The sequence below is a fragment of the Odontesthes bonariensis genome, chromosome 5 (genome assembly GCF_027942865.1).
Source record: "Odontesthes bonariensis isolate fOdoBon6 chromosome 5, fOdoBon6.hap1, whole genome shotgun sequence".
Taxonomy (NCBI): Eukaryota; Metazoa; Chordata; class Actinopteri; order Atheriniformes; family Atherinopsidae; genus Odontesthes; species Odontesthes bonariensis.
In genome coordinates, this window is record NC_134510.1 from 19,161,292 (window position 1) to 19,188,372 (window position 27,081).

Below are 27,081 nucleotides of genomic sequence, written 5' to 3' on the forward strand. Positions count from 1 at the left end.
TAAAAAGGCTGGATTTGGCCACAGTGACACACCAGTGCCGCCTTCCCTCCATCTGAGGCAGTCGTCACTGACAGAGAGGGCACACAGCTCCCCGACTCGTCTTGCTGAGCAGAGAGCCAGAAGGAAAGCAGTCTTGAGTGACAAAGAGCGTGGATCGGAATCCGAAATGGGCTCGTACGGAGCTTCCGTGAGTGAAGTTAAAACCATCGGAAGGTCCCAGCCTGGTGCCCGTAGGGTACGAGCTGGACATAACCGGCGCGCCCCTTTCAAGAACTGGCCAACCAAAGGATGCCTTCCGAGAGGCCCGTTGTTCGCCCCCTGGTGGAAAGCGGAAATGGCTGAAGCATAGACTTTCACCGTACTAACCGCCTTGCCTTGATCCAGTTGGGACTGCAAGAAGCGTAACACATGAGGCACAGGGCAAGCTGTTGCCGGCTCAATATCCATACTACGGCACCAGTCAGAAAAGATTCCCCATCTGAGCGCATAACTGGCTCGAGTAGATGGGGCCCTGGCGTTGTTGAGTGTCTCCTGTACAGACTCACCTAAGCGATCAGCGACCGGCTCTGCAACGGCCAAACCCAAAGGCGCAGGGCGGCTGGGTTCGGATGCCAGACCTTCCCGTCTGCTTGTGACAGCAGATCTGCTCTGCTTGGCAACTGCCATGGCTGACCCTGCAGTAACTGGAGCAGGTCCGAGAACCAGGGTCTCGCTGGCCAACGTGGGGCAACCAGCAGGACTGTGTGTTGGCCCTCCTTGATCCTCTGTAGAACCTGAGGGATGAGAGGGAGTGGAGGAAAAGCGTACAGTAAGCCTACTGGCCACTCTTTCGATAGAGCATCCAGGCCCAAACTGCCCCCCTGCCCCCTGAGGGAGTACCATTCTGGGCAGTGGGTTGTTTCTGCTGATGCAAACAGGTCCACTTGCGCAACCCTGTACCGCATCCAGATCTGGTTGACCACGTCTGTGTGCAGTCTCCATTCTCCCGGGAGTGGACCAGTCCTGGAAAGAATGTCGGCCGCACTGTTCTCCACGCCCGGGATGTGCACAGCCCTCAGTGACGCCAGTCGTGGCCATGCCCATGTTAGGAGCTCCTCCGCCACTTGGAGGCATTTCTGGGACTTTGTCCCCCCCTGGTGGTTGACGTGATACACCGCAGAGGTGCTGTCCGATCTCACCAGAACATGGCTGTGCTGTAATGTTGGCAGGAACCGCTGTAGCGCAAGGTGAATGGCCTTCAGTTCGAGCACATTGATATGTTCCGACGTCCATGGAGGTTGCCAAATGCCCCACACTGAACGTCCTTCCCAGACAGCCCCCCAGCCCGTTAGGGATGCATCTGTCGAGATGACCTGTCTCCTGTGAGGATGACCCCCCAGGGGGACGCCACTGAGCAGGAACTCCCTGTTCCTCCAAGGACGCAGGGCTCGGATGCACGCCCGAGAAACACGCAGCCTGACCTGCCTGTCGTCTCTCGGGTGGAGTTGGAACGCATTGAACCAGCATTGGAAGGGACGTGACCTCAGCAGGCCAAGAGGAACCACTACGGCTGCCGCAGCCATCAAGCCCAGCAACCTTTGGACTCTGTGGGCGGTAACTAGTCCGCCGAGCCGAAAGCACTTCAGGGTTTCTAGTAAGCTGTCTGCTCTCCGGCCAGTGAGAGACGCTTTCATGTGGGTTGAATCTAGGAGGATACCCAGGAATTCTGCCTGTTGGCGGGGCCGTAAATTGGATTTCTTCCAATTTACCACGAAGCCCAGGAACTGGATGTGGGCCAGCAGTGTCTCCGTGTCGCGCACTACCTGCTCTTGAGAAAGGGCGCAAACGAGCCAATCGTCCAAGTACGGTAGTATCTTCAAACCCTGTGCCTGGAGGGGGGCCAGTGCAGCGGACACCACACGACTGAAAACTCTTGGGGCCAGGGAGAGGCCGAAGGGAAGGACCTGAAACTGAAACGCCCTGCCTTGAAAGGCGAAACGGAGGTATGGCCTGTGTTCTGGGCAGATTGGGACATGAAAATATGCGTCCTTCAGGTCCAGAGACGTAAACCACTCCCCCTGCTGGATTGATCGTATCACCACTGCGGTGTGAACCATTTTGAATGGCAGCACCTTGAGGTATTGATTTAGGGGCCTGAGGTCGAGGACAGGCCGATGACCGCCGTCCTTTTTGGGCACAATAAAATATTTGGAATAAAACCCAGCTCGCTGTGCGCTGGGTGGTACCTCTGAGAAAAGTAGTTAAAAGTAGTTCTCGAACCTCGTTGTCGAGCACGGATTTTAAAATTGGGTCTCTTACAGTTGTTATTCTGACCCCTGAAAAAGCTGGGGGCCGCCGTCGAAATTGTAGCCGGTACCCGTGGGCTACCATTGTCACGACCCAAGGGTCTGGCACAATCCCCTCCCAGGAGATCCGAGATAGCTGGGAAGGGCATCCGACAGGCAGCCCCTGACTGCTACGCCGGACCACCGCCCCCGCCTGCGTGTCTGCCCCTGTTTGTCTTTGATCCCCGCCTCCCCCTGAACTGGGGATGTGGGGCTGGCCCCTGGTTAACTGCCTGAAAACGCTGGCCCCGAGCGATACTATCCTGAGGAGGCCGGCCGGGCTGCCGTTGCCTGAACCTACCCACTGATGCTCGGTAGACGCCGGAAGCTGCTCTAACGCCTACGCGTTGGACAGCCTCCCTTGATGCCGCAGCACGTTCGGCACGGTCCAGCACCTCCTGGGATCCTGGATGAAAAACACGCCCAGGTGCCACAGGGAGGTTAATCAGCTCTGTTTTAATAGCCTCTGGCAGAGGGGTTTGCGCAAGCCACACCTGACGACGGCACAACACTGCCGAGGCCATCGAGTCTCCTACATCCCGTGTGAGCTGGGAGTGAGCAGATAGAGCAGCCTCCACCAGGGCCATGGCATCTCCGTCTGCCGGGTCTAGCGTCTTACGCAGAGCCGCCAGCGTCATAGCAAGGGCATTGCCCATACGGGCTGCTCGTGCCGAAGCGTTAAAAGACCTAGTGACCAGGCGGTCTGTCTTTGCACACTCCTTACGAGGGCAACGTGGATTAGGGGATGCCCGCGCAGGCCCAAGTGATGTCCAAGAGGCAACTGACGCCTCCACTGGTGGCATGTCTCCCAGCCCTGTTTCAGCAGGGTATACAGCCATTGCCAACTGACGGCAGCCTGGGTTAAACTGGGGCCGCTGCAAGGTCTTACCCCAAGCGGTCCTCAGCATTTTGGTGTAGTCCTCCCCCACGGGAATAGAAGGTGGGGGGCTAGCGTGAGATACACCCTCCCAAACACCCCCATAAGGAGCTGGGTCTGGTGTGGGGGGCTGAAGGCCTAGAATTTTTGAGGCACACAATACCCTTGACAGCAGATGGCTTACAGGTATCTCCTCCACGACTGTGGACTCACCTCTAGAGCCAGTGCGTAGTTCACCACCATGGCTGCCTCCACCTGTTGCGTCAGTGGTCTGTGACGCGTGGAGGGATAGCACGTCTGTAGCGGCCCAGTCCTCCTCCTCACCATGGCTCTCAGGCCTGCGTAAGGGGGGACCCTCCTGGCCCGGCGGTAGGGATGGTGGGCCTTGATGGCCTTCTAGCCTGTCCATCCTCCTTGATAGCCCCTGGAGAGCTGAGAGGATTTGGGCTAACCCCGCACTACCGCCCTCTGCTGCCTCAGCCGGAGCAGGGCGCTTCGCAGCTCTGGAGGCCTCTTCCTGGTCAGACCTATGGGGGGACTCATGCTGCCGTTCTCTTGAGCATTTGCGCGTACGCTTATACCCATGTTTACGGGCCGACCGATGGGGTGAGCGTCGCCTTTCCGCCCTGCCTTCATGCGCGTGATCAGCCACCTGGTTGGCACGGCGAAGTCGTTCCCCCCTAAGCAGGTCAATTGCTGCACTGCAGGGGTTGTCCACGTCCTCCAACACGTGGGCGGCCCCAAGGCAAGTAGGGCACTCCCTGTGCCCGTCTGCGGTGCTCATCCCAACCATGCAGACTCTGCAGTGGTGCGAGGCCATTATGGCGAGTTGCAGGAAAAAAGTTTAACTGGTGGCCGGCAACAGCACGCGAACGCACCTAACCGGCACACACTTAACCCAACGGCTGCGAACAGCGGCTATAGGGTGCTGTTTGATTAACCACTCAATTAAATAATTAATTATTTTATTTCACTACTGAAAACAGTAAGCAACAATCAGTCAGCACCAATCCCGTACTTACCTGAACAACACTCATTTATTTACAACAATAATCCTTACTTTATCTGGCTACTTACCTGAAAAATTCCAGTGGCCAAAGTAACACACAGAACAAACAAATATACAGGTGCAGAACTGAGTGTTTTTTTTTTTTTTTTTTTTTTAAACAACAAAAAATGCCCATACAACAGTGCACGCCTGCACCTACTGGCTTACACAAACTCACCAGTTAACAACAGCGGTAGAGTAATGTTAAACTTAAATAACACACTACACTTAGAAACAATATGCTACCAGCAATAATATGCAAGTGTAGCGCTAGGGTGGCCCGTAACGTATGCAAAGGTGTTAAGAAGGCTCACTCAGTGGTAACCAACAGCAACAAAAAATTAACTTTATAGTCTTCCTCTGGCAGCCTGCACCAGTGCGCGAACGCACCTAGCAGGCGCACACTAACCCCACGGCTGTGAACAGCGGTATAGGGCACGCAACGTACAACAACAATAAATAACAAAACAAGTGAAGCGCTACGGTGATCTGCAACAGAGCGCGAACGCAATTAAAGCAGATTCAAGGCAACGTGATATTAGCTTAACTGCACAGTCCAATTCACAGGGACACAAGGCACCTGTTACCCTCGGGTAGTGAATTATGTGACTGTGTAGCGCATGCAAAAAATATCTGCTTCTTACCTGGTCCGGTTTTGAGGCGATCAAGGTGAGAGACTGAACCGGGAGCAATCCCTGCTATTTATTAACGCAGGTCGTTCTGCTTCCGGAGGTCACGGGCGTGACTTTTTTGACATATGGTTTCGGTGATAGGCAGAACGAAGGGGATCATTCCTTTTTAAGACTGTAGTGACGGTCAGAGTGAGGTCGAAACAGATCCTCACATAAGCTGCACTGTCATGTTGTTTTGGAACATGTACTTTCCCATGGAGGAGTGTGAGTATGCAGTAATACGACTGAAATTTGATCTAATAGTGACTCAACAAATATACATCACTCATTAGGTGATTCATAACAAGCAAAGAGAATGCAGAATGCAATTATTTGCAAATCTCTGAAGCTAATGTTTTATGTTTTATATAAAATGTTAAAATAGGATTAGATGAGATAAACTTTATTGATCCCACAGTTGGGAAAGTTCACTTTTACAGCAGCTCAACGAGACAGAGGTATAAGGGCAGTTTCGATTTTTAAGTTATATATACAATATAATTGTACAAAAACAAAAGATACAATACAAAAATGATTAAAAAGATGACATTTCAACATGAAATTTGAAGAGATTATTGCATGTATGTATGGTTACAGTGCAGTATTATACAGTCTGATTGACGATGGCATGAAGGACCTGCGGAAACGCTCCTTGCACTTTGGGTGTAACAGTCTGTTGCTGAAGGCACAGCTTAAGGCACTCACAGTCTGATGCAGAGGGTGGGAGGTGTTGTTCATGATAGCGGATAGTTTGGCCAGAGCCCTCCTCTCCCCCACCACCTCAATAGAGTCCTGGGGACAGCCACAGACTGAGCTGGCTCTTTTTATCAGTCTGTTGAGTCTGTTCTTATCCCGCTCGGAACAGTCCCCTCCCCAGCAAGCCACTGCATTGGAGAACACAGATGCCACCACAGTGAGTGAGTTAAACGTGAGTCCTTTTTACTTTTTCATGAAAAATGTTAGCCATGTTAGAATTTAATGCAGCAGCATGTCAAAAAAGTAGGGAAGGGTAAAAAATTATAGAGGACTGGAAAAGTAAGTTACACTAAAAAGAAGCATCTGGAGAAACACGTTGCAATTAATGAGGTTTATTTGCAACAGGTCAGTAATATGATTTGGTGTAAAAAGAACACCTTAGAAAGGCAGAGTCTCTCACATGTAATGTAATGGACGGTGGTTCAGCAATCAGCAAAAACCGCACTGAAAATTTGTCAAGCAATTTCAGAATAATCTTTCTCAGTGTAAATATATATTAACATCCATCATCTACAATACATAATATCATCAAAAGATTCAGAGAATCTGGAGACACGTTCATTTGAAATGGATATGGCTGGAAACCAGCATTGGATGTTCAGGAACAATCATTGTCTGTGAACATAGTTCACTATGCCAACCATACATGCAGGTTAAAGCTCTATCTTGGACAGAAGAGTGTACCAAATTCAAGATGAGCTGAAATTTTTCATTTAAAGATAAACTCTTAATTTCACCATTTCTAATGTTTGTTTTCTATGTTCTATTCTGAGTAATCTGTTGGTTTATAAGATTTGCAAATCGTTGCGTTCTGCCTTATGCACATTTTACACAGTGTACCAACTTGTTTAGAATTGGTTTTAAAAGAGTAGTATGAAAGAAATTGTTCAGTCAAGTAAATACAAGTAAAACAGCAGACAAGTTGTATGAGACTGCAGGCAACTTTAAATCAGAATTTAAAAAGAGGAAGAGTAAAAACAAGAAGTGCAACAAAAATAACAGTGTTAAACTCAAGTTGGGGGACACTGACCAGTCCATGGATATTTTAGACACCTTCCCGTCTTGTATTTCGCAAACTCTAATATACAGTATGGTGAGCCCAGACATTGAGACGCTTCTAGACAGTAGATAGAACTTTAATTTTGACTCTGGATTTAACTGGATGCCAGTGCAAGGAAAGAAGAACTGGAGTGACAATCTCAACTCTGCCTTCTTGTTTGTATTCTAACAAAAGCAGCATTGTAAATGGAAGGTAAATTATTTGCAGATGTTTCATGAATAATCCACGTAATCAAGAAATAACCATGAAATTAAAGCACTTTTAAAAAGCTTTTGAAATAATCTTGTTTGGATCCAAAATTTGTTATCACAGTAAAACTTTTAAAATGCTAAAATGTTGACAATGTCCTTGTGGCAATGATCCTTCCAATTTACTAAATCTAAATTCTTCTTCTGGGCGTTTGATTGATCTGTCTTCGACTGAAGGTGAACACTGAACAACAGCCTTCTTTCTTCACTGCCAGAAATAACCATTTTAATCTGATTTCTTCATTTGAATTATGTAAGTTTAGTGACAGTTGTTAATTAAAGATGCACCACATCTGTAGGACCAGAAGTATTTGTCTGGTAGACCACCGTGAGTGTCAGGTTGAGGGTGTGGAAGGGTGGACACGGATGCGGACTTCAAAAATAAGGAAGATTTATTAATTCAAAAACAGAAAAGTCAAAACAAAGCGCGGCTGAGCCGGATTACCAAAACTAAACTGTGACAAAATAAAAACTTGACTATGAAAACCAAAAGACTTAGCTTGACATGACATGGAATAAATACTTAGTTTTTCTGGCCGCATGGAACATGGATGGAACCAACAACAACAATCTGGCCAAACTGAAAGGGGAGGCAGGAAACTAAATAGGGAGTGAGAGTGATTGGGGAGTGAGTGCAGCTGAGGGAAAAAACACAGGTGAAGTGAGTGAACTAATAAACAGAGTGCAGGGAAACTAAAGCATGACAAAAAAACCTAAACCTGGACTGAAAAACAAACATAACCTAAACATGAAAACTAAAAACAAGAGTCTCTGGGCGTGACAGTGAGAGGGCCTACCTTAAGGTAAAGTATTTTTTTTCTCATTTTCTTTATGCTTATAACCAACCAAGTTCTACAGATGTTTAGTTATTTAGACCTAACCCGCAGAAAACATTTGAAAACAAATGTGAAGGCTTTTTGGAGAAATTGAAAAAGGGAAGCATGCACAGCTTGAATAGGAGGGTTCCGAGAACTGAACCTTGTGGCGCTCCACCGGCAGCGCTTTCTGATTCATGATTCCGAGAACAAATCCCTGCCTTAAACTTCAGGGGAGCCTGACCCAGTAGAACCAATGCATCTAGAGATGACACAAGAACTCTTTAAACTCCCCAATTTGATGGACTAAAATCTACATGAGGGAACTTTATATGCTATGGTATGATGAATGCAAATTGAAAGCTGTCAATGACAGCATTTATCAGCAAGAAATGAATGATTTCAATAAAACTTAATTATCAGTCATCTAATTGTAAAGGCAAGATTTGAACTTGAAACATCAATGTTTCTCTTTTTAGAAGAGGCCTTTAACAATAACTGACACAATTTCCAAGAAATACAAATGAGAAATTTGATATCAGTTGCACTGAATTTAATTATGCTGATGTAATTTTTATGTCACCGTAGAGCTTGTAATATTTTCAGTATCTTTCCATGTCACGCACATACTTTTGGCTGCAGTAAAAAATACATTTAGTTTCTTCTCGCAGTTTTCTAGTTAGAAAATATCACTGATTATAAAATAAAGGGAGGAACCAGTGTGTTTTTCTGCAAAGTAAATGTTTAAGATTGAAGCATAAAGTTGAATGAATTACAAATAATTTTTCATCAATACACCGTATCAGGGTATAATTGTGGTCTGTGAAAACAGGAAGTGATCAGAGACGTGCAGCTATTCATTTGAGTCACAAACACCTTTTTAAATTAATGTATCTGCTAAATCAGCAAATAGTCATCGTGCGCACACCATATAGTGACTCACTGACGCATTGCTCAAGGGAAAAAAGGGTGACTCGCCAAAAAATTGCATACGTTTTTAAAATATCGCAAATGTATGACACAATGACATATCTGCATGTGTCTGTTCATGTCATTGAAGTGACATTTCTTGTATGACATTGTATGACAAAGAAAGGAGTTTTTCAAGTTCAGATTCCTCTGAAATTTCCTTGTAACATTTTGCAATTTGACCTAACTACTCAGTTTTAAGGTTTTCCAAGGATTTAATTTTTAAAGCTTTTTTCTAGTCACAGTAAAATGATTGTAGAATGTGCAGCGAGTAACTTGATGTTAAATAATCATAATAAAGTGTTGGTGGAAAAATTCCTAATATCCTAAAAGTAAACCATCTATTTCAAACTGTGTAAAGTTACATAATTTGTCTTACCAAATAAGATGCACAAGTGAAATGTAAATCAAATCAGGAGATGATATATTCTGCTGTTTAGATTTGGTCCCATTTTCTTCAGTTGACAGCAGAGAGAGCAGGATTGGAATTATCAGGAGAGCTGTGGTCACACAGTTTCATATCAGGCACCAAACATGTCACAAACATTAAAGTGTCAAGTTTAATCAATTCTGAATTCAACTCAGGTTAATTTGTCCAACGATTGAGAACAATGAATAAATAACAGAAACAACCAGCCACAACCAGTGTAACTATACTGGATCAAGATGATCAGTTTGATCTCAGTTTGATTGATTACTTCCAAAAGCGTCCCTTTATCTACTGTAAATGAAAGCTGGTTGACCTTTCTTGCAGGGCGTTTAAACTGATTAGGCAAAAAAAAAATTACGTCAGAGACAGAGTTCCCCATCGCTATAAAATGAACCTGATCCATCTGTCAAACCTTCATTTGCAGAACTGAAAACATCATGAGCGTGGTGAGTATTTTGCATAAAACTCTGTGTGAGCTTAAGATAAAAGACTTCCAGCAAAACTGTTGTATATTAGACGATTTATACTCTAGAGACTTTTTGGTGTTTCTGGACACTGAGCCATAACTACAGGCGTTAAATGTCAGTTTAGGTCAAAGGTAAGTCATTTTTACTTTAAGGGGTTATTGGTTGTGTAGAAGACAGCAACACATATCATATTACATCCCTGTGGTTGCAGAGTAAGAATGGAACAGACCTGAGTTGACTTTTGAAGAAACTTCAACCACTTTTGTGTTTGTTACTGTTAAAAGTGGCAACATTGATAAAGTAAATCAAATTAGTTTATTGATGGTGATACATTAACTGGGTCATTTCAAATTAAATGTAAACTCATAAAAACTTCCAATGAATGTGCAGCTGAGTATATTTCAAAATCACGACTTTGCTGTAATTACCTAATACTGTGCATATTCAGATTTACATAAAATGTCATAGTTATATTGCAGTTATATAGCTGAATACTTTTTTGGTTGGAGTAAGTTCTGTACCCATTGTTATGAGTAGAAGACTCAGTGCTCACGGGCTGCAGGGTGATAAGGTAGTTAACTTTGTTGTCTCACAGCAAGAAAGTTACCAGCTCGAATCACAGATGGCACCTGAGTGTAGTTTGCCTGTTCTCATGTGTGCAGGCGCGCGTTCTCTCCGGGTACTCCCGTTTACCTACATATTCTGAGATCATGCAGACCAGGCTTACTTAATAGGTGATACGAACTTTATTCTACGAGTGACGCATGGTTGTTTGTCTCTGTGTTGGCCCTGTGATGGACTGTAGTCCAGGGTGCACCTGGACACGATAAAGCGCGTATGGAAAATGAATCAATTTCTGTTCATGTTCTCATTGTCCTCTCCGCAGCTCTCCCTGGCCGTGTTGTTCCTGCTCCCTGTAGCCCTCTTCGGTGCTACGGCTTCAGATCCCGCTCCCACGTATGAGCGCCACGACCCAACTACCGGTAAAACTCTCATATGTGAGAAATGTGAGCCGGGAACTCACATGGAAGCTCACTGCACCGCAACTACCCCCACAAAGTGCATGCCCTGCAGAAGTGGGCACTACACTGAGCTGTGGAACTACCTGCCGAGGTGTCTGTACTGCAACAACATCTGCACTCAAAACCTGGAGGTGGAGACGGAGTGCTCGCCGTTAAGCAACAGGGTGTGTCGGTGCAAAGAGGGCTACTGGATGAAAGACTTTTGCATCAGACACTCAAAGTGCGGCCCCGGACATGGTGTTCAAATCAAAGGTACAGCAGCTGAGACAAATACAACAAAGGCTGGGGATGTAGACTATTAAGTACGTTAATATTATAAACCTGAAAATCTGTACAGAACATATATTAAATATTATAATTGCCAGATTGGTAATATGAATCATACACTTACTTATTGCAGCTTTGCATATTTTTTTGCACAAAGGAAGAAGTGCATGAAATACACGTGAACTCACCATAATGCTCTGGCAGTGGTAGTTTTACAGAGCAATGACCCAGAATGTCTGTTGTTTTTTTCCTAGGTACGCGGCAAAGGGACACTGTTTGTGAAGAGTGCCCCGAGGGCTCTTTTTCGAACTCATCTTCTGCGATAGATTCGTGCGTGAAACATCGGGAGTGCGCAATCGGGGAGCTGGTGCTCCTCCCTGCGTCACCCTTGGGCGACACCGTGTGTGGATCCAGCGAAGGTGTGCACTTTGCACTGTGAATTCACTTGAGCAGCACTAATGTATAACATTCATGACATTTGAGTATTTAGTGCGACAAAAACTGCCAAGTTTACAATGAATCAGCCTTTACCTTTAAACACGAGTCCCTTTCCTTCTCAGATGAGGCGCTCAGGGCCATCCTCTCTCAATTCATGAGCACTCAAAGGAATCGGGTCAGACAACTGAGGAGAGTTTTCGGCAGGTGAGCAGACACTTTTACTTGTAACTATTGTGTCTCCTCCGTCTGTCACATATTTTCGTCTACTCTGCTTTCATTATACCTTGACGAAAGTTAAACCGTCCTTTCCCTACAACAGGATAATACGCAAGTCCGAAAAGGCGAGTTGCACTGAGCGCACAACTCTTCCCAAAGAGGAAGGCCTTCTCCTGGATCAGATCACAGCATGGCTGTCCCAGGCTCCAGTGGAGCAGCTGAGACAACTGCCAAAACAGCTGAGGGATTCCAAACTCACCTCCATGGCAGACAAACTGGACGAGAGACTTAGTGAAATTAGACACCACAGTAGAAACTCTCGCTCAAATGTAACTGCAGCCAAAGTCGAGCCGAAGCCCACGTTACAATGAGACACACCTCTTTCCTGTGGAACATGAGCATCTCTTCTCCTCATTTGTCTGTTTATTGCAGTATTGTAACAAATGCTGATTACAAATGTTTTTTTTTATTTTATTTTTTGTAGTCAATATAAAACTGTGTCATAGGGGTAACATTAGCATTATTACTTTGGTCTCCATCACAACCAAACTGACCATATTCATTTATGTAGTGTGCTAAAAGAAAATTGTCATGAAAGAGATGTTGAAATATATTGTAGGGCTTTTTTCTTTATGTTTTTTTTTTTATTTTTTACTTTTTTGTGTGTTGAGCTTTAGATTTATAACTGACATTTCAAAAGTGGATGAATAGATCCAATTAGATCTAGAACTGTGCAAATGAATTGAACATCACGCTGAGATCTTTGGTTCGACGGCACTGTGTTTTACATAAACGTAAGCTTTGAAATATTCTTTTATTGTAAGAATTCTGTAAATTTTTTTGGTATCAAGCTGAAACAATTTACTTGCAACATGCAACAACAAAATAAAGCTGATGGTGTTCCAACCAACCAACCTGAGCACAGTAACAGTATGCAGCTTCAACAAATTACCACATGATGGCGCCTCCTCTGTCTGTGAGCACTGCACCAATAAAAACTAAGTATTTACATATGACATGCAGTTTTGAGAACAATGAATAAATAACAGAAACAACCAGTCACAATCAGTGTAACTATACTGGATCAAGATGATCAGTTTGATTGATTACTTCTAAAAGCGTCCCTTTATCTACTGTAAATGGAAGCTGGTTGACCTTTCTTGCAGGGTGTTTAAACTGATTAGGCAAAAAAACAAAAAATACTACGTCAGAGACAGAGTTCCCCATCGCTATAAAATGAACCTGATCCATCTGTCAAACCTTCATTTGCAGAACTGAAAACATCATGAGCGTGGTGAGCATTTTGCATAAAACTCTGTGTGAGCTTAAGATAAAAGACTTCCAGCAAAACTGTTGTATATTAGATGATTTATACTTTAGAGACTCTTTGGTGTTTCTGGACACTGAGCCATAACTATAGGAATGTGCAGTGGTTGTTTGTCTCTGTGTTGGCCCTGTGATGGACTGCAGTCCAGGGTGCACCTGGACACGATAAAGCGCGTATGGAAAATGAATCAATTTCTGTTCATGTTCTCATTGTCTTCTCCGCAGCTCTCCCTGGCCGTGTTACTAGAAGGTATAACTGAAAGATATTTATCTATCTGACCTCTCTCAACCTTTATATATGAGAGCTCATTGACGGATTACTCCCTTTTCGAGTGACACCGAGTAATTTTTTGTCCAGTAGTCTGGTGCACTAAAATTAAATGTTGTTTGTCCGGTTAGGATCTAAATCAGGGAACATGGAGAAAAATAGGTTTTTTGGAACAACTCCAACTAAATCCATCTAGATATTGAAGCAACTCTCAAAGTTCACATGATGATTTACCAGAAAGAGCTCGAGATCTCTTTATGTGCCAAAGCCAGGAGAGGAGGCTGCAGAGCACACAGATACACATTCAGACGTACTCTTTAACTAACATGCACAGATGACATATAGTTGTTTGAACTGAGTCATCCTGGAGGATGCCCCCACTGCATGGTAAAGAAGCTTCAAGCCTCCTACAAGCAAACACACATGCATGCTTTTACAGTCTTTTGTTTAATTTTTCAACTCATACATTCAGGACAGCTTAGACAGTGTTAGCATGGCAATCACATGTTTAGTCATGAATAAACAGGTCGTGGAACAGCACTCATGACCAGCTCCCTGAGCGTGCTCCAGGTTTTCACCTCACAGTTAGGTTGTGTATTGCACACATTGACAGATTTAGGTAATTATAGATTAACTATATTGACAAACTGCATTCCTTTTAGATAAGACACAGCTGTTTTGTTGGTCGAGATATAAGCTTGATTTGAATTAGTGGACCAATGACTACTCACTTGATGATGAAGATATTGCTGAGACTAGGTGCTGGCAGGTATAAATGTTAATATTGTCCCCTGATACTATGACCGCAGCTAAGTTTTTATAATGGAGGGTACCAGGTTTTAAGGTTTTTCCTCAGCTCATACCATTTGTTTACATTCTGGCACAACATTTGTCATTTTCTAAGCTAACATTTGCACATCATCCACTGTTACTAAAATTCAAAGTCTCAGTGCATCAGTTGTGGAAGAGAGATCCTTCCAAACAGTGCAACAGCACTCAAGACCAGCTGTGTGAGCGTGCTCCAGGTTTCCACCGAGTGGTGGAGATTTGCATTGAGTTTTGTATTTATGTGACAGCTTGTAGTCACCAGCAAAATTATTTAACCCCTATTGCATGGGTAAGGCGGCCGACATGTGCAAACGGCAAAACAAATCCAACAGTAAAACGCTGCAAGAGAAAAATGCGGCAATCACAAAAACGACCGGAGCACACGCACTGCAAACACACACGGTGACCCACCACCAGTGCACCTCCTGATGCTCAGTCAAGCACTAGTGCAGGTAAACTGAAAATTGTGTTCTTGTACTCAGTACATCTCAGCACTACTCAGTACATTAAATGTTATAAATGCCCTGCAAAGAAGATTAATAAGGAGAATAGTAAGGGTAATAATAAAGTAATTAATCAAGAGTAATTAATGTGCAATTCCTGTATTTTTGACCTTTCATGAAGCTCAGATATAGAGTCCTTTATGAAATGTAGGGCAATAAAAGAGAGGGAGAGAAAGTCATTCTTTTCAAAGAACAGAGCAGGGAAGGAACAGAAAGAGAAAATAGTGAAGGTATGCCCACACACGGTGACCAATGCAGTCTCATAAACTGTAAATGACAGATTCTATCAATTCAATTTATTTTATTAATTTCATTATCTTATCTTTCATCAGATTAATGTTGGCGTAGTGAAGATGCACGGGGGCTCTCTTAAGCCTGTGAGAGGGAAGTCTCTTTCCATTTATATTCAGCCTCACTGGTCATCTGAACAACTGCTGGCTGCTGCTGTAAAAAAAAAAAGCAGAGAGATTTCAACCAGGATATGGAAGATTGTGCCCATTTTTTTGTTGTATCCTGATGCTAAGAAAGTTACAAACATCCCAGGAACAGACATCCCTTTCACAGTGCAGTACAAAGAGGAGATTGGAAAGTCCTACCAAAGAATAACATTTACATTTGCACTGTTGGGGACTTTGCAAACAGCTGTGCTTCTAACACATCTTCACTCTTGTTTTAAGCTCAACTTTGTTATTTGTTAGATTTAAATATCACATTTTTACACCTACATCTGATACTCTGTACAAGATAAATTCCAGTCATGATTCTTTAAACTTCCTGGTTTAACTTGTGTGTAATCAGTTTAAATATCAGAAAGCCCATTAGGCCCACTTTAGGCTTGTATTTCCAATACATTCTTTTTCTTACTACAGCGTGGGTTTATTGTGCCACAATGCAAAGTTTGAAAGCAAATGGGGATACCATATGATTCTACTACTTTCTACTACATGGCAAATGTGCCATGTAGTAGAAAATAAACTGTTCGAAACCTGTGGGCAACTCAACGTTTCCATTTTGTGTTTCAATTTGACTAAATGTCCCCCTTGCAGGCTTAATATCCCTCTCGGCAGAGGAGCTCATCATGAAGGAAATTGAGAAAGACACAGCTACCATGCATACAAAGCTGAAATATAAAGCTGTTTTCAGCTTATTACTCTTTACAGATAATTCATACCAGTGTTGTGACCGCTGAAGACTATAATGACTATAATGAATTTGATAACTTTTAATTCTGTTTTTCCTTTTTTTGTTTCCCTCTTTTAGTTTTAAATGCTCAGAGTGCAACCCCCTACAGATGGACTACCTCCCTTATATTAACTCTTTGGCCAAGGAGGTGGGAGTCAAACCAAACATACTGTGGCTCTTTCTGAATGATCCCAAGCTGGCACTCCAGGCCTTTTTAGGTCCCTGCACTCCGTACCAGTACCGCCTGAGTGGACCAGGCCAGTGGGATGGAGCCCATCAAGCTATTCTCACTCAGTGGCAGCGTGTGATTCAGCCTTTCAGGACTAAAGTGGTACCAGAACCAGAGACAAGAACCCCATCCAGGCTGATCATAATGACCTTTTCAGGGGCTGCCCTGCTGTGTCTCCTCTATTATCTATTATCTCCTCTTGCAAGGAAAAATATACGTTGCGATGTTGATGAGAATCTGTGGCCAGACAGACAGCAACATCTGGATGGCCAGGAGGTCATGAGGGAGGGGCGGGAGAGGGTGAGGGTGAGCGGGAGGTGGACGACAGCGACCAGTAAAATGTTGTTATAGGGTTTTCTGTAAGCTGCAGATTTATTTACAGTACTGTAGGTCACATAATTTTGTTTTTTGTTTGTGTTTATATTACAGTATATGTGTGCTATGTATATTTTTCTTTTCCTTCTGCAATACTATACTGTATGGAAGTTACGTACTTCACAGTATTTGTGTGAATAAAAATGGTTGGTATGAGTGTATTGTGTGTGCTTTGAGGCTACTCTTACTGTGAAACTTTTTTCCTTCAGTTTTATACACTATTGTATTCTCTTAGGTAGTCCTATGCCATAGTGACAAAACATCTAAACATTTTGACTTGTAGTGCTCACACAATGCCAAAAGGACAATGTATTTTGGGGGCACTGACTATTTGAATGAGAAAGAAACTTCATTTTGAGACATGGCTGAACTGTTTAGGGGGAGATATGAGCTTTTGCTGGTGAACCATGGTGTTTTGCTGAACCATTCAGTTTAGTTTTGCAAAAAGTACTTAAAGAGTGTTGAAAACGTCCGATCTGTTTCAAGAAATGAGCCTAGGCAACTGAGAAAGATCTTTGCAATTTGGGTGGCACTGACTCTTTTCATGGGAAAGAAATCAGGTCTGAAGCATGGGTGAACAGTTTTGGGAGAGATATGAGCTTTTGCAGGTTAGCTATGGTGTTGTGCTGAACTATAAGAGTGTTATGCCAAATGATCTTAGAGTTTTGAGAATGTAATTTCTGTTTCAAGAAATGAGCCAAACCAATAGAGACTGTAATATAAGGTGTTAAGCACTATAGGCCATAGGACAAACTTGTATGACCTTTTGTTTTTCTTTATAAAATGAGGTTTTATGATGGAAGATGTCACGCCCATGGGACTATGTTTTTAGTTTTAGGTTACATTTTGGTTTTTAGTCTGTCATGTGTTTTGCCATTGTTTTTCCCCTCACTTCCCTCACTCAGTTAATTAGTTCATTCCCCTCACCAATCACTCCCAGCCCTCTATTTAGTCTCCTGTCTCCCCTGTCTAATTGTTTGATCTTTTCGTTTCGTGCCTTACATGTCTCACCTGTCTTGTTACCCATGTTCCACGTCACCTGCCAAGTTAAGTATTTATTTATCCATGCCATATTAAGTCCTTTGTTTTGTTTTCAAAGTATTTATCCACAGTTAAGTTTTTGAATCCGGCTCAGCCGCGCTTTTTGTTATGTTTTTGCTTAAATATACCAAACTTTCTTTTTGAAGTCCGCATCCGTGTCCTCCCTTCCCCACACTAACCTGACAGAAGAGAGTAGTCATTAATATTTTAACAACACTGTCATATTTAGTTAAGATTATTAATGCTGGAATTTTACCAAAGCTTACATTTGTCATCATTACTTAGTGTAGATAGATAGATGGATCAGAGCATGGGCTTTCTGTGAGAGATGGAACAGAAATTACTACAATGGAAAGATGTAAAGTAGTTGTTCTTCTCTCTTCGGTGTCAGAGGTCACCAGTACTTGACACACCGTTGGAGCACAGCTTTTACTTCTGACTCGTGTCTCAATCATCCAGTTTCCTCCTATGAACGGCTGCGTAGAAGTCATCTAGGAAATTTGGAACGTACGTCCTCTTCGGTGTCAGAGGTCACCAGTACTTGACACACCGTTGGAACACAGCTTTTACTGCTGACTCGTGTCTCAATCATCCAGGATCCTCCTATGAACGGCTGTGTAAAAGCCATCTAGGAAATTTGGAACGTACGTCCTCTTCGGTGTCAGAGGTCACCAGTACTTGACACACCGTTGGAGCACAGCTTTTACTGCTGACTCGTGTCTCAATAATCAAGGGTCCTCCTATGAACAACTGCGTAGAAGTCATCTAGGAAATCTGGAACGTACGTCTTCTTCGGTGTCAGAGGTCACCAGTACTTGACACACCGTTGGAGCACAGCTTTTACTGCTGACTCGTGTCTCAATCATCCAGGATCCTCCTATGAACGGCTGCGTAAAAGTCATCTAGGAAATCTGGAACGTACGTCCTCTTAGGTGTCAGAGGTCACCAGTACTTGACACACCGTTGGAGCACAGCTTTTACTGCTGACTCGTGTCTCAATCATCCAGGATCCTCCTCTGAATGGCTGTGTAGAAGTCATCTAGGAAATCGGGAACGTACGTCCTCTTCGGTGTCAGAGGTCACCAGTACTTGACACACCGTTGGAGCACAGCTTTTACTGCTGACTCGTGTCTCAATCATCCAGGAATCTCCTCTGAACGGCTGCGTAAAAGTCATCTAGGAAATCTGGAACGTACGTCTTCTTCGGTGTCAGAGGTCACCAGTACTTGACACACCGTTGGAGTTCAGCTTTTACTGCTGACTCGTGTCTCAATCATCCGGGATCCTCCTATGAACGGCTGCGTAGAAGTCATCTAGGAAATCTGGAACGTACGTCTTCTTCGGTGTCAGAGGTCATAAGTACTTGACACACCGTTGGAGTTCAGCTTTTACTGCTGACTCGTGTCTCAATCATCCAGGGTCCTCCTCTGAACGGCTGTGTAGAAGTCATCTAGGAAATCGGGAACATACGTCCTCTTTTGTGTCAGAGGTCACCAGTACTTGACACACCGTTGGAGCACAGCTTTTACTGCTGACTCGTGTCTCAATCATCCAGGATCCTCCTATGAACGGCTGCGTAGAAGTAATCTAGGAAATCTGGAACGTACGTCCTCTTCGGTGTCAGAGGTCACCAGTACTTGACACACCGTTGGAGCACAGCTTTTACTGCTGACTCGTGTCTCAATCATCCAGGATCCTCCTATGAACGGCTGCGTAGAAGTCATCTAGGAAATCTGGAACGTACGTCCTCTTCGGTGTCAGAGGTCACCAGTACTTGAAACACCGTTGGAGCACAGCTTTTACTGCTGACTCGTGTCTCAATCATCCAGGATCCTCCTATGAACGGCTGCGTAAAAGTCATCTAGGAAATTTGGAACGTACGTCTTCTTCGGTGTCAGAGGTCACCAGTACTTGACACACCGTTGGAGTTCAGCTTATACTGCTGACTCATGTCTCAATAATCAAGGGTCCTCCTATGAACGGCTGCGTAAAAGTCATCTAGGAAATTTGGAACGTACGTCCTCTTCGGTGTCAGAGGTCACCAGTACTTGACACACCGTTGGAGCACAGCTTTTACTGCTGACTCGTGTCTCAATCATCCAGGATCCTCCTATGAACGGCTGTGTAAAAGCCATCTAGGAAATTTGGAACGTACGTCCTCTTCGGTGTCAGAGGTCACCAGTACTTGACACACCGTTGGAGCACAGCTTTTACTGCTGACTCGTGTCTGTGACATCACAGTAACAATGGAATGAAGCCTTTGATGAAATCGTCCTTCTCTCTTCGGTGTCAGAGGTCACCAGTACTTGACACACCGTTGGAGCACAGCTTTTACTGCTGACTCGTGTCTCAATCATCCAGGATCCTCCTATGAACGGCTGCCTAGAAGTCATCTAGGAAATCTGGAACGTACGTCCTCTTCGGTGTCAAAGGTCACCAGTACTTGACACACCGTTGGAGCACAGCTTTTACTGCTGACTCGTGTCTCAATCATCCAGTGTCCTCCTATGAACGGCTGCGTTGAAGTCATCTAGGAAATCTGGAACGTACGTCTTCTTCGGTGTCAGAGGTCATAAGTACTTGACACACCGTTGGAGTTCAGCTTTTACTGCTGACTCGTGTCTCAATCATCCAGGGTCCTCCTCTGAACGGCTGTGTAGAAGTCATCTAGGAAATCGGGAACATACGTCCTCTTTTGTGTCAGAGGTCACCAGTACTTGACACACCGTTGGAGCACAGCTTTTACTGCTGACTCGTGTCTCAATCATCCAGGATCCTCCTATGAACGGCTGCGTAGAAGTAATCTAGGAAATCTGGAACGTACGTCCTCTTCGGTGTCAGAGGTCACCAGTACTTGACACACCGTTGGAGCACAGCTTTTACTGCTGACTCGTGTCTCAATCATCCAGGATCCTCCTATGAACGGCTGCGTAGAAGTCATCTAGGAAATCTGGAACGTACGTCCTCTTCGGTGTCAGAGGTCACCAGTACTTGAAACACGGTTGGAGCACAGCTTTTACTGCTGACTCGTGTCTCAATCATCCAGGATCCTCCTATGAACGGCTGCGTAAAAGTCATCTAGGAAATTTGGAACGTACGTCTTCTTCGGTGTCAGAGGTCACCAGTACTTGACACACCGTTGGAGCACAGCTTTTACTGCTGACTCGTGTCTCAATCATCCAGGATCCTCCTATGAACGGCTGTGTAAAAGCCATCTAGGAAATTTGGAACGTACGTCCTCTTCGGTGTCAGACGTCACCAGTACTTGACACACCGTTGGAGCACAGCTTTTACTGCTGACTCGTGTCTCAATAATCAAGGGTCCTCCTATGAACAACTGCGTAGAAGTCATCTAGGAAATCTGGAACGTACGTCTTCTTCGGTGTCAGAGGTCACCAGTACTTGACACACCGTTGGAGCACAGCTTTTACTGCTGACTCGTGTCTCAATCATCCAGGATCCTCCTATGAACGGCTGCGTAGAAGTCATCTAGGAAATCTGGAACGTACGTCCTCTTCGGTGTCAGAGGTCACCAGTACTTGACACACCGTTGGAGCACAGCTTTTACTGCTGACTCATGTCTCAATCATCCAGGGTCCTCCTATGAACGGCTGTGTAGAAGTCATCTAGGAAATCTGGAACGTACGTCCTCTTCGGTGTCAAAGGTCACCAGTACTTGACACACTGTTAGAGTTCATCTTTTACTGCTGACTCGTGTCTCAATAATCAAGGGTCCTCCTCTGAACGGCTGTGTAGAAGTCATCTAGGAAATCGGGAAAGTACGTCCTCCTTGGTGTCAGAGGTCACCAGTACTTGACACACCGTTGGAGCACAGCTTTTACTGCTGACTCGTGTCTCAATCATCCAGGATCCTCCTATGAACGGCTGCGTAAAAGTCATCTAGGAAATCTGGAACGTACGTCCTCTTCGGTGTCAGAGGTCACCAGTACTTGACACACCGTTGGAGCACAGCTTTTACTGCTGACTCGTGTCTCAATCATCCAGGATCCTCCTATGAACGGCTGTGTAAAAGCCATCTAGGAAATTTGGAACGTACGTCCTCTTCGGTGTCAGACGTCACCAGTACTTGACACACCGTTGGAGCACAGCTTTTACTGCTGACTCGTGTCTCAATAATCAAGGGTCCTCCTATGAACAACTGCGTAGAAGTCATCTAGGAAATCTGGAACGTACGTCTTCTTCGGTGTCAGAGGTCACCAGTACTTGACACACCGTTGGAGCACAGCTTTTACTGCTGACTCGTGTCTCAATCATCCAGGATCCTCCTATGAACGGCTGCGTAGAAGTCATCTAGGAAATCTGGAACGTACGTCCTCTTCGGTGTCAGAGGTCACCAGTACTTGACACACCGTTGGAGCACAGCTTTTACTGCTGACTCATGTCTCAATCATCCAGGGTCCTCCTATGAACGGCTGTGTAGAAGTCATCTAGGAAATCTGGAACGTACGTCCTCTTCGGTGTCAAAGGTCACCAGTACTTGACACACTGTTAGAGTTCATCTTTTACTGCTGACTCGTGTCTCAATAATCAAGGGTCCTCCTCTGAACGGCTGTGTAGAAGTCATCTAGGAAATCGGGAAAGTACGTCCTCCTTGGTGTCAGAGGTCACCAGTACTTGACACACCGTTGGAGCACAGCTTTTACTGCTGACTCGTGTCTCAATCATCCAGGATCCTCCTATGAACGGCTGCGTAAAAGTCATCTAGGAAATCTGGAACGTACGTCCTCTTCGGTGTCAGAGGTCACCAGTACTTGACACACCGTTGGAGCACAGCTTTTACTGCTGACTCGTGTCTCAATCATCCAGGATCCTCCTCTGAATGGCTGTGTAGAAGTCATCTAGGAAATCGGGAACGTACGTCCTCTTCGGTGTCAGAGGTCACCAGTACTTGACACACCGTTGGAGCACAGCTTTTACTGCTGACTCGTGTCTCAATCATCCAGGATCCTCCTATGAACGGCTGAGTAGAAGTCATCTAGGAAATCTGGAACGTACGTCTTCTTCGGTGTCAGAGGTCACCAGTACTTGACACACCGTTGGAGCACAGCTTTTACTGCTGACTCGTGTCTAAATCATCCAGTATCCTCCTATGAACGGCTGCGTAGAAGTCATCTAGGAAATCTGGAACGTACGTCCTCTTCGGTGTCAGAGGTCACCAGTACTTGACACACCGTTGGAGCACAGCTTTTACTGCTGACTCGTGTCTCAATCATCCAGGATCCTCCTATGAACGGCTGCGTAAAAGTCATCTAGGAAATTTGGAACGTACGTCTTCTTCGGTGTCAGAGGTCACCAGTACTTGACACACCGTTGGAGTTCAGCTTTTACTGCTGACTCGTGTCTCAATAATCAAGGGTCCTCCTCTGAACGGCTGTGTAGAAGTCATCTAGGAAATCAGGAACATACGTCCTGTTCGGTGTCAGAGGTCACCAGTACTTGACACACCGTTGGAGCACAGCTTTTACTGCTGACTCGTGTCTAAATCATCCAGTATCCTCCTATGAACGGCTGCGTAGAAGTCATCTAGGAAATCTGGAACGTGCGTCCTCTTCGGTGTCAAAGGTCACCAGTACTTGACACACCGTTAGAGTTCAGCTTTTACTGCTGACTCGTGTCTCAATAATCAAGGGTCCTCCTCTGAACGGCTGTGTAGAAGTCATCTAGGAAATCGGGAAAGTACGTCCTCCTTGGTGTCAGAGGTCACCAGTACTTGACACACCGTTGGAGCACAGCTTTTACTGCTGACTCGTGTCTCAATCATCCAGGATCCTCCTATGAACGGCTGCGTAAAAGTCATCTAGGAAATCTGGAACGTACGTCCTCTTCGGTGTCAGAGGTCACCAGTACTTGACACACCGTTGGAGTTCAGCTTTTACTGCTGACTCGTGTCTCAATAATCAAGGGTCCTCCTCTGAACGGCTGTGTAGAAGTCATCTAGGAAATCGGGAAAGTACGTCCTCCTTGGTGTCAGAGGTCACCAGTACTTGACACACCGTTGGAGCACAGCTTTTACTGCTGACTCGTGTCTCAATCATCCAGGATCCTCCTCTGAATGGCTGTGTAGAAGTCATCTAGGAAATCGGGAACGTACGTCCTCTTCGGTGTCAGAGGTCACCAGTACTTGACACACCGTTGGAGCACAGCTTTTACTGCTGACTCGTGTCTCAATCATCCAGGATCCTCCTATGAACGGCTGCGTAGAAGTCATCTAGGAAATCTGGAACGTACGTCTTCTTCGGTGTCAGAGGTCACCAGTACTTGACACACCGTTGGAGCACAGCTTTTACTGCTGACTCGTGTCTAAATCATCCAGTATCCTCCTATGAACGGCTGCGTAGAAGTCATCTAGGAAATCTGGAACGTACGTCCTCTTCGGTGTCAAAGGTCACCAGTACTTGACACACCGTTGGAGCACAGCTTTTACTGCTGACTCGTGTCTCAATCATCCAGGATCCTCCTATGAACGGCTGCGTAAAAGTCATCTAGGAAATTTGGAACGTACGTCTTCTTCGGTGTCAGAGGTCACCAGTACTTGACACACCGTTGGAGTTCAGCTTTTACTGCTGACTCGTGTCTCAATAATCAAGGGTCCTCCTCTGAACGGCTGTGTAGAAGTCATCTAGGAAATCGGGAAAGTACGTCCTCCTTGGTGTCAGAGGTCACCAGTACTTGACACACCGTTGGAGCACAGCTTTTACTGCTGACTCGTGTCTCAATCATCCAGGATCCTCCTATGAACGGCTGCGTAAAAGTCATCTAGGAAATTTGGAACGTACGTCTTCTTCGGTGTCAGAGGTCACCAGTACTTGACACACCGTTGGAGCACAGCTTTTACTGCTGACTCATGTCTCAATAATCAAGGGTCCTCCTATGAACGGCTGCCTAGAAGTCATCTAGGAAATCTGGAACGTACGTCCTCATCGGTGTCAGAGGTCACCAGTACTTGACACACCGTTGGAGCACAGCTTTTACTGCTGACTCGTGTCTGTGACATCATAGTAACAATGGAAAGAAGCCTTTGATGAAATCGTCCTTCTCTCTTCGGTGTCAGAGGTCACCAGTACTTGACACACCGTTGGAGCACAGCTTTTACTGCTGACTCGTGTCTCAATCATCCAGGATCCTCCTATGAACGGCTGCGTAAAAGTCATCTAGGAAATTTGGAACGTACGTCTTCTTCGGTGTCAGAGGTCACCAGTACTTGACACACCGTTGGAGCACAGCTTTTACTGCTGACTCATGTCTCAATAATCAAGGGTCCTCCTATGAACAGCTGCGTAGAAGTCATCTAGGAAATCTTGAATGTACGTCCTCTTCGGTGTCAGAAGTCACCAGTACTTGACACACCGTTGGAGCACAGCTTTTACTGCTGACTCGTGTCTCAATCATCCAGGGTCCTCCTATGAACGGCTGCGTAGAAGTCATCTAGGAAATTTGGAACGTACGTCCTCTTCGGTGTCAGAGGTCACCAGTACTTGACACACCGTTGGAGCACAGCTTTTACTGCTGACTTGTGTCTGTGACTTCATAGTAACAATGGCATGAAGCCTTTGATGAAATCGTCCTTCTCTCTTTGGTGTCAGAGGTCACCAGTACTTGACACACCGTTGGAGCACAGCTTTTACTGCTGACATGTGTCTCAATCATCCACGATCCTCCTATGAACGGCTGCCTCGAAGTCATCTAGGAAATCTGGAACGTACGTCCTCATCGGTGTCAGAGGTCACCAGTACTTGACACACCGTTGGAGCACAGCTTTTACTGCTGACTCGTGTCTGTGACATCATAGTAACAATGGAAAGAAGCCTTTGATGAAATCGTCCTTCTCTCTTCGGTGTCAGAGGTCACCAGTACTTGACACACCGTTGGAGTACAGCTTTTACTGCTGACTCGTGTCACAATCATCCAGGATCCTCCTATGAACGGCTGCGTAGAAGTCATCTATGAAATTTGGAACGTACGTCCTCTTCGGTGTAAGAGTTCCCTAGTACTTTACACACCGTTGGAGCACAGCTTTTACTGCTGACTCGTGTCTGTGACGTCATAGAAAAAATGGAATGAAGCCTTTGATGAAATCGTCCTTCTCTCTTCGGTGTCAGAGGTCACCAGTACTTGACAAACCGTTGGAGCACAGTTTTTACTGCTGATTCGTGTCTGTGACATCATAGTAACAATGGAATGAAGCCTTTGATGAAATCGTCCTGCTCTCTTCGGTGTCAGAGGTCACCAGTACTTGACACACCGTTGGAGCACAGCTTTTACTGCTGACTCGTGTCTGTGACTTCATAGTAACAATGGCATGAAGCCTTTGATGAAATCGTCCTTCTCTCGTTGGTGTCAGAGGTCACCAGTACTTGACACACCGTTGGAGCACAGCTTTTACTGCTGACATGTGTCTCAATCATCCACGATCCTCCTTTGAACGGCTGCCTAGAAGTCATCTAGGAAATCTGGAACGTACGTCCTCATCGGTGTCAGAGGTCACCAGTACTTGACACACCGTTGGAGCACAGCTTTTACTGCTGACTCGTGTCTGTGACATCATAGTAACAATGGAAAGAAGCCTTTGATGAAATCGTCCTTCTCTCTTCGGTGTCAGAGGTCACCAGTACTTGACACACCGTTGGAGTACAGCTTTTACTGCTGACTCGTGTCTCAATCATCCAGGATCCTCCTATGAACGGCTGCGTAGAAGTCATCTATGAAATTTGGAACGTACGTCCTCTTCGGTGTAAGAGTTCCCTAGTACTTTACACACCGTTGGAGCACAGCTTTTACTGCTGACTCGTGTCTGTGACGTCATAGAAAAAATGGAATGAAGCCTTTGATGAAATCGTCCTTCTCTCTTCGGTGTCAGAGGTCACCAGTACTTGACACACCGTTGGAGCACAGCTTTTACTGCTGATTCGTGTCTGTGACATCATAGTAACAATGGAATGAAGCCTTTGATGAAATCGTCCTGCTCTCTTCGGTGTCAGAGGTCACCAGTACTTGACACACCGTTGGAGCACAGCTTTTACTGCTGACTCGTGTTTGTGACGTCATAGTAACAATGGAATGAAGCCTTTGATGAAATCGTCCTTCTCTCTTTGGTGTCAGAGGTCACCAGTACTTGACACACCGTTGGAGCACAGCTTTTACTGCTGACTCGTGTCTCAATCATCCAGGATCTTCCTATGAACGGCTGCGTAAAAGTCATCTAGGAAATTTGGAACGTACGTCTTCTTCGGTGTCAGAGGTCACCAGTACTTGACACACCGTTGGAGCACAGCTTTTACTGCTGACTCGTGTCTCAATCATCCAGGATCCTCCTATGAACGGCTGTGTAAAAGCCATTTAGGAAATTTGGAACGTACGTCCTCTTCGGTGTCAGAGGTCACCAGTACTTGACACATCGTTGGAGCACAGCTTTTACTGCTGACTCGTGTCTGTGACATCATAGTAACAATGGAATGAAGCCTTTGATGAAATCGTCCTTCTCTCTTCGGTGTCAGAGGTCACCATTACTTGACACACCGTTGGAGCACAGCTTTTACTGCTGACTCATGTCTCAATCATCCAGGATCCTCCTATGAACGGCTGCCTAGAAGTCATCTAGGAAATCTGGAACGTACGTCCAGATACTTGACACACCGTTGGAGCACAGCTTTTACTGCTGATTCGTGTCTGTGACATCATAGTAACAATGGAATGAAGCCTT

General features: G+C 45.2%; 1 protein-coding gene across 2 annotated transcripts; it reads left to right on the plus strand.

Annotated features, from left to right (window-relative positions):
• Positions 1 to 5,539: 5,539 nt before the first annotated feature.
• Positions 5,540 to 12,659, plus strand: LOC142380713 (uncharacterized). Of its 2 annotated transcripts, none has more exons than XM_075466612.1 (5): positions 5,540 to 5,848; positions 10,552 to 10,939; positions 11,209 to 11,373; positions 11,515 to 11,596; positions 11,712 to 12,659. In XM_075466612.1, the coding sequence occupies exons 1-5, from the start codon at positions 5,657 to 5,659 to the stop codon at positions 11,977 to 11,979; spliced, it is 1,095 nt and encodes a 364-aa protein (XP_075322727.1). In that variant the 5' UTR covers positions 5,540 to 5,656; the 3' UTR covers positions 11,980 to 12,659. The 2 variants fall into 2 exon arrangements, with proteins under 2 accessions (XP_075322727.1, XP_075322728.1); XM_075466613.1 differs by lacking the exon at positions 5,540 to 5,848 and adding an exon at positions 9,616 to 9,644.
• Positions 12,660 to 27,081: the final 14,422 nt, after the last annotated feature.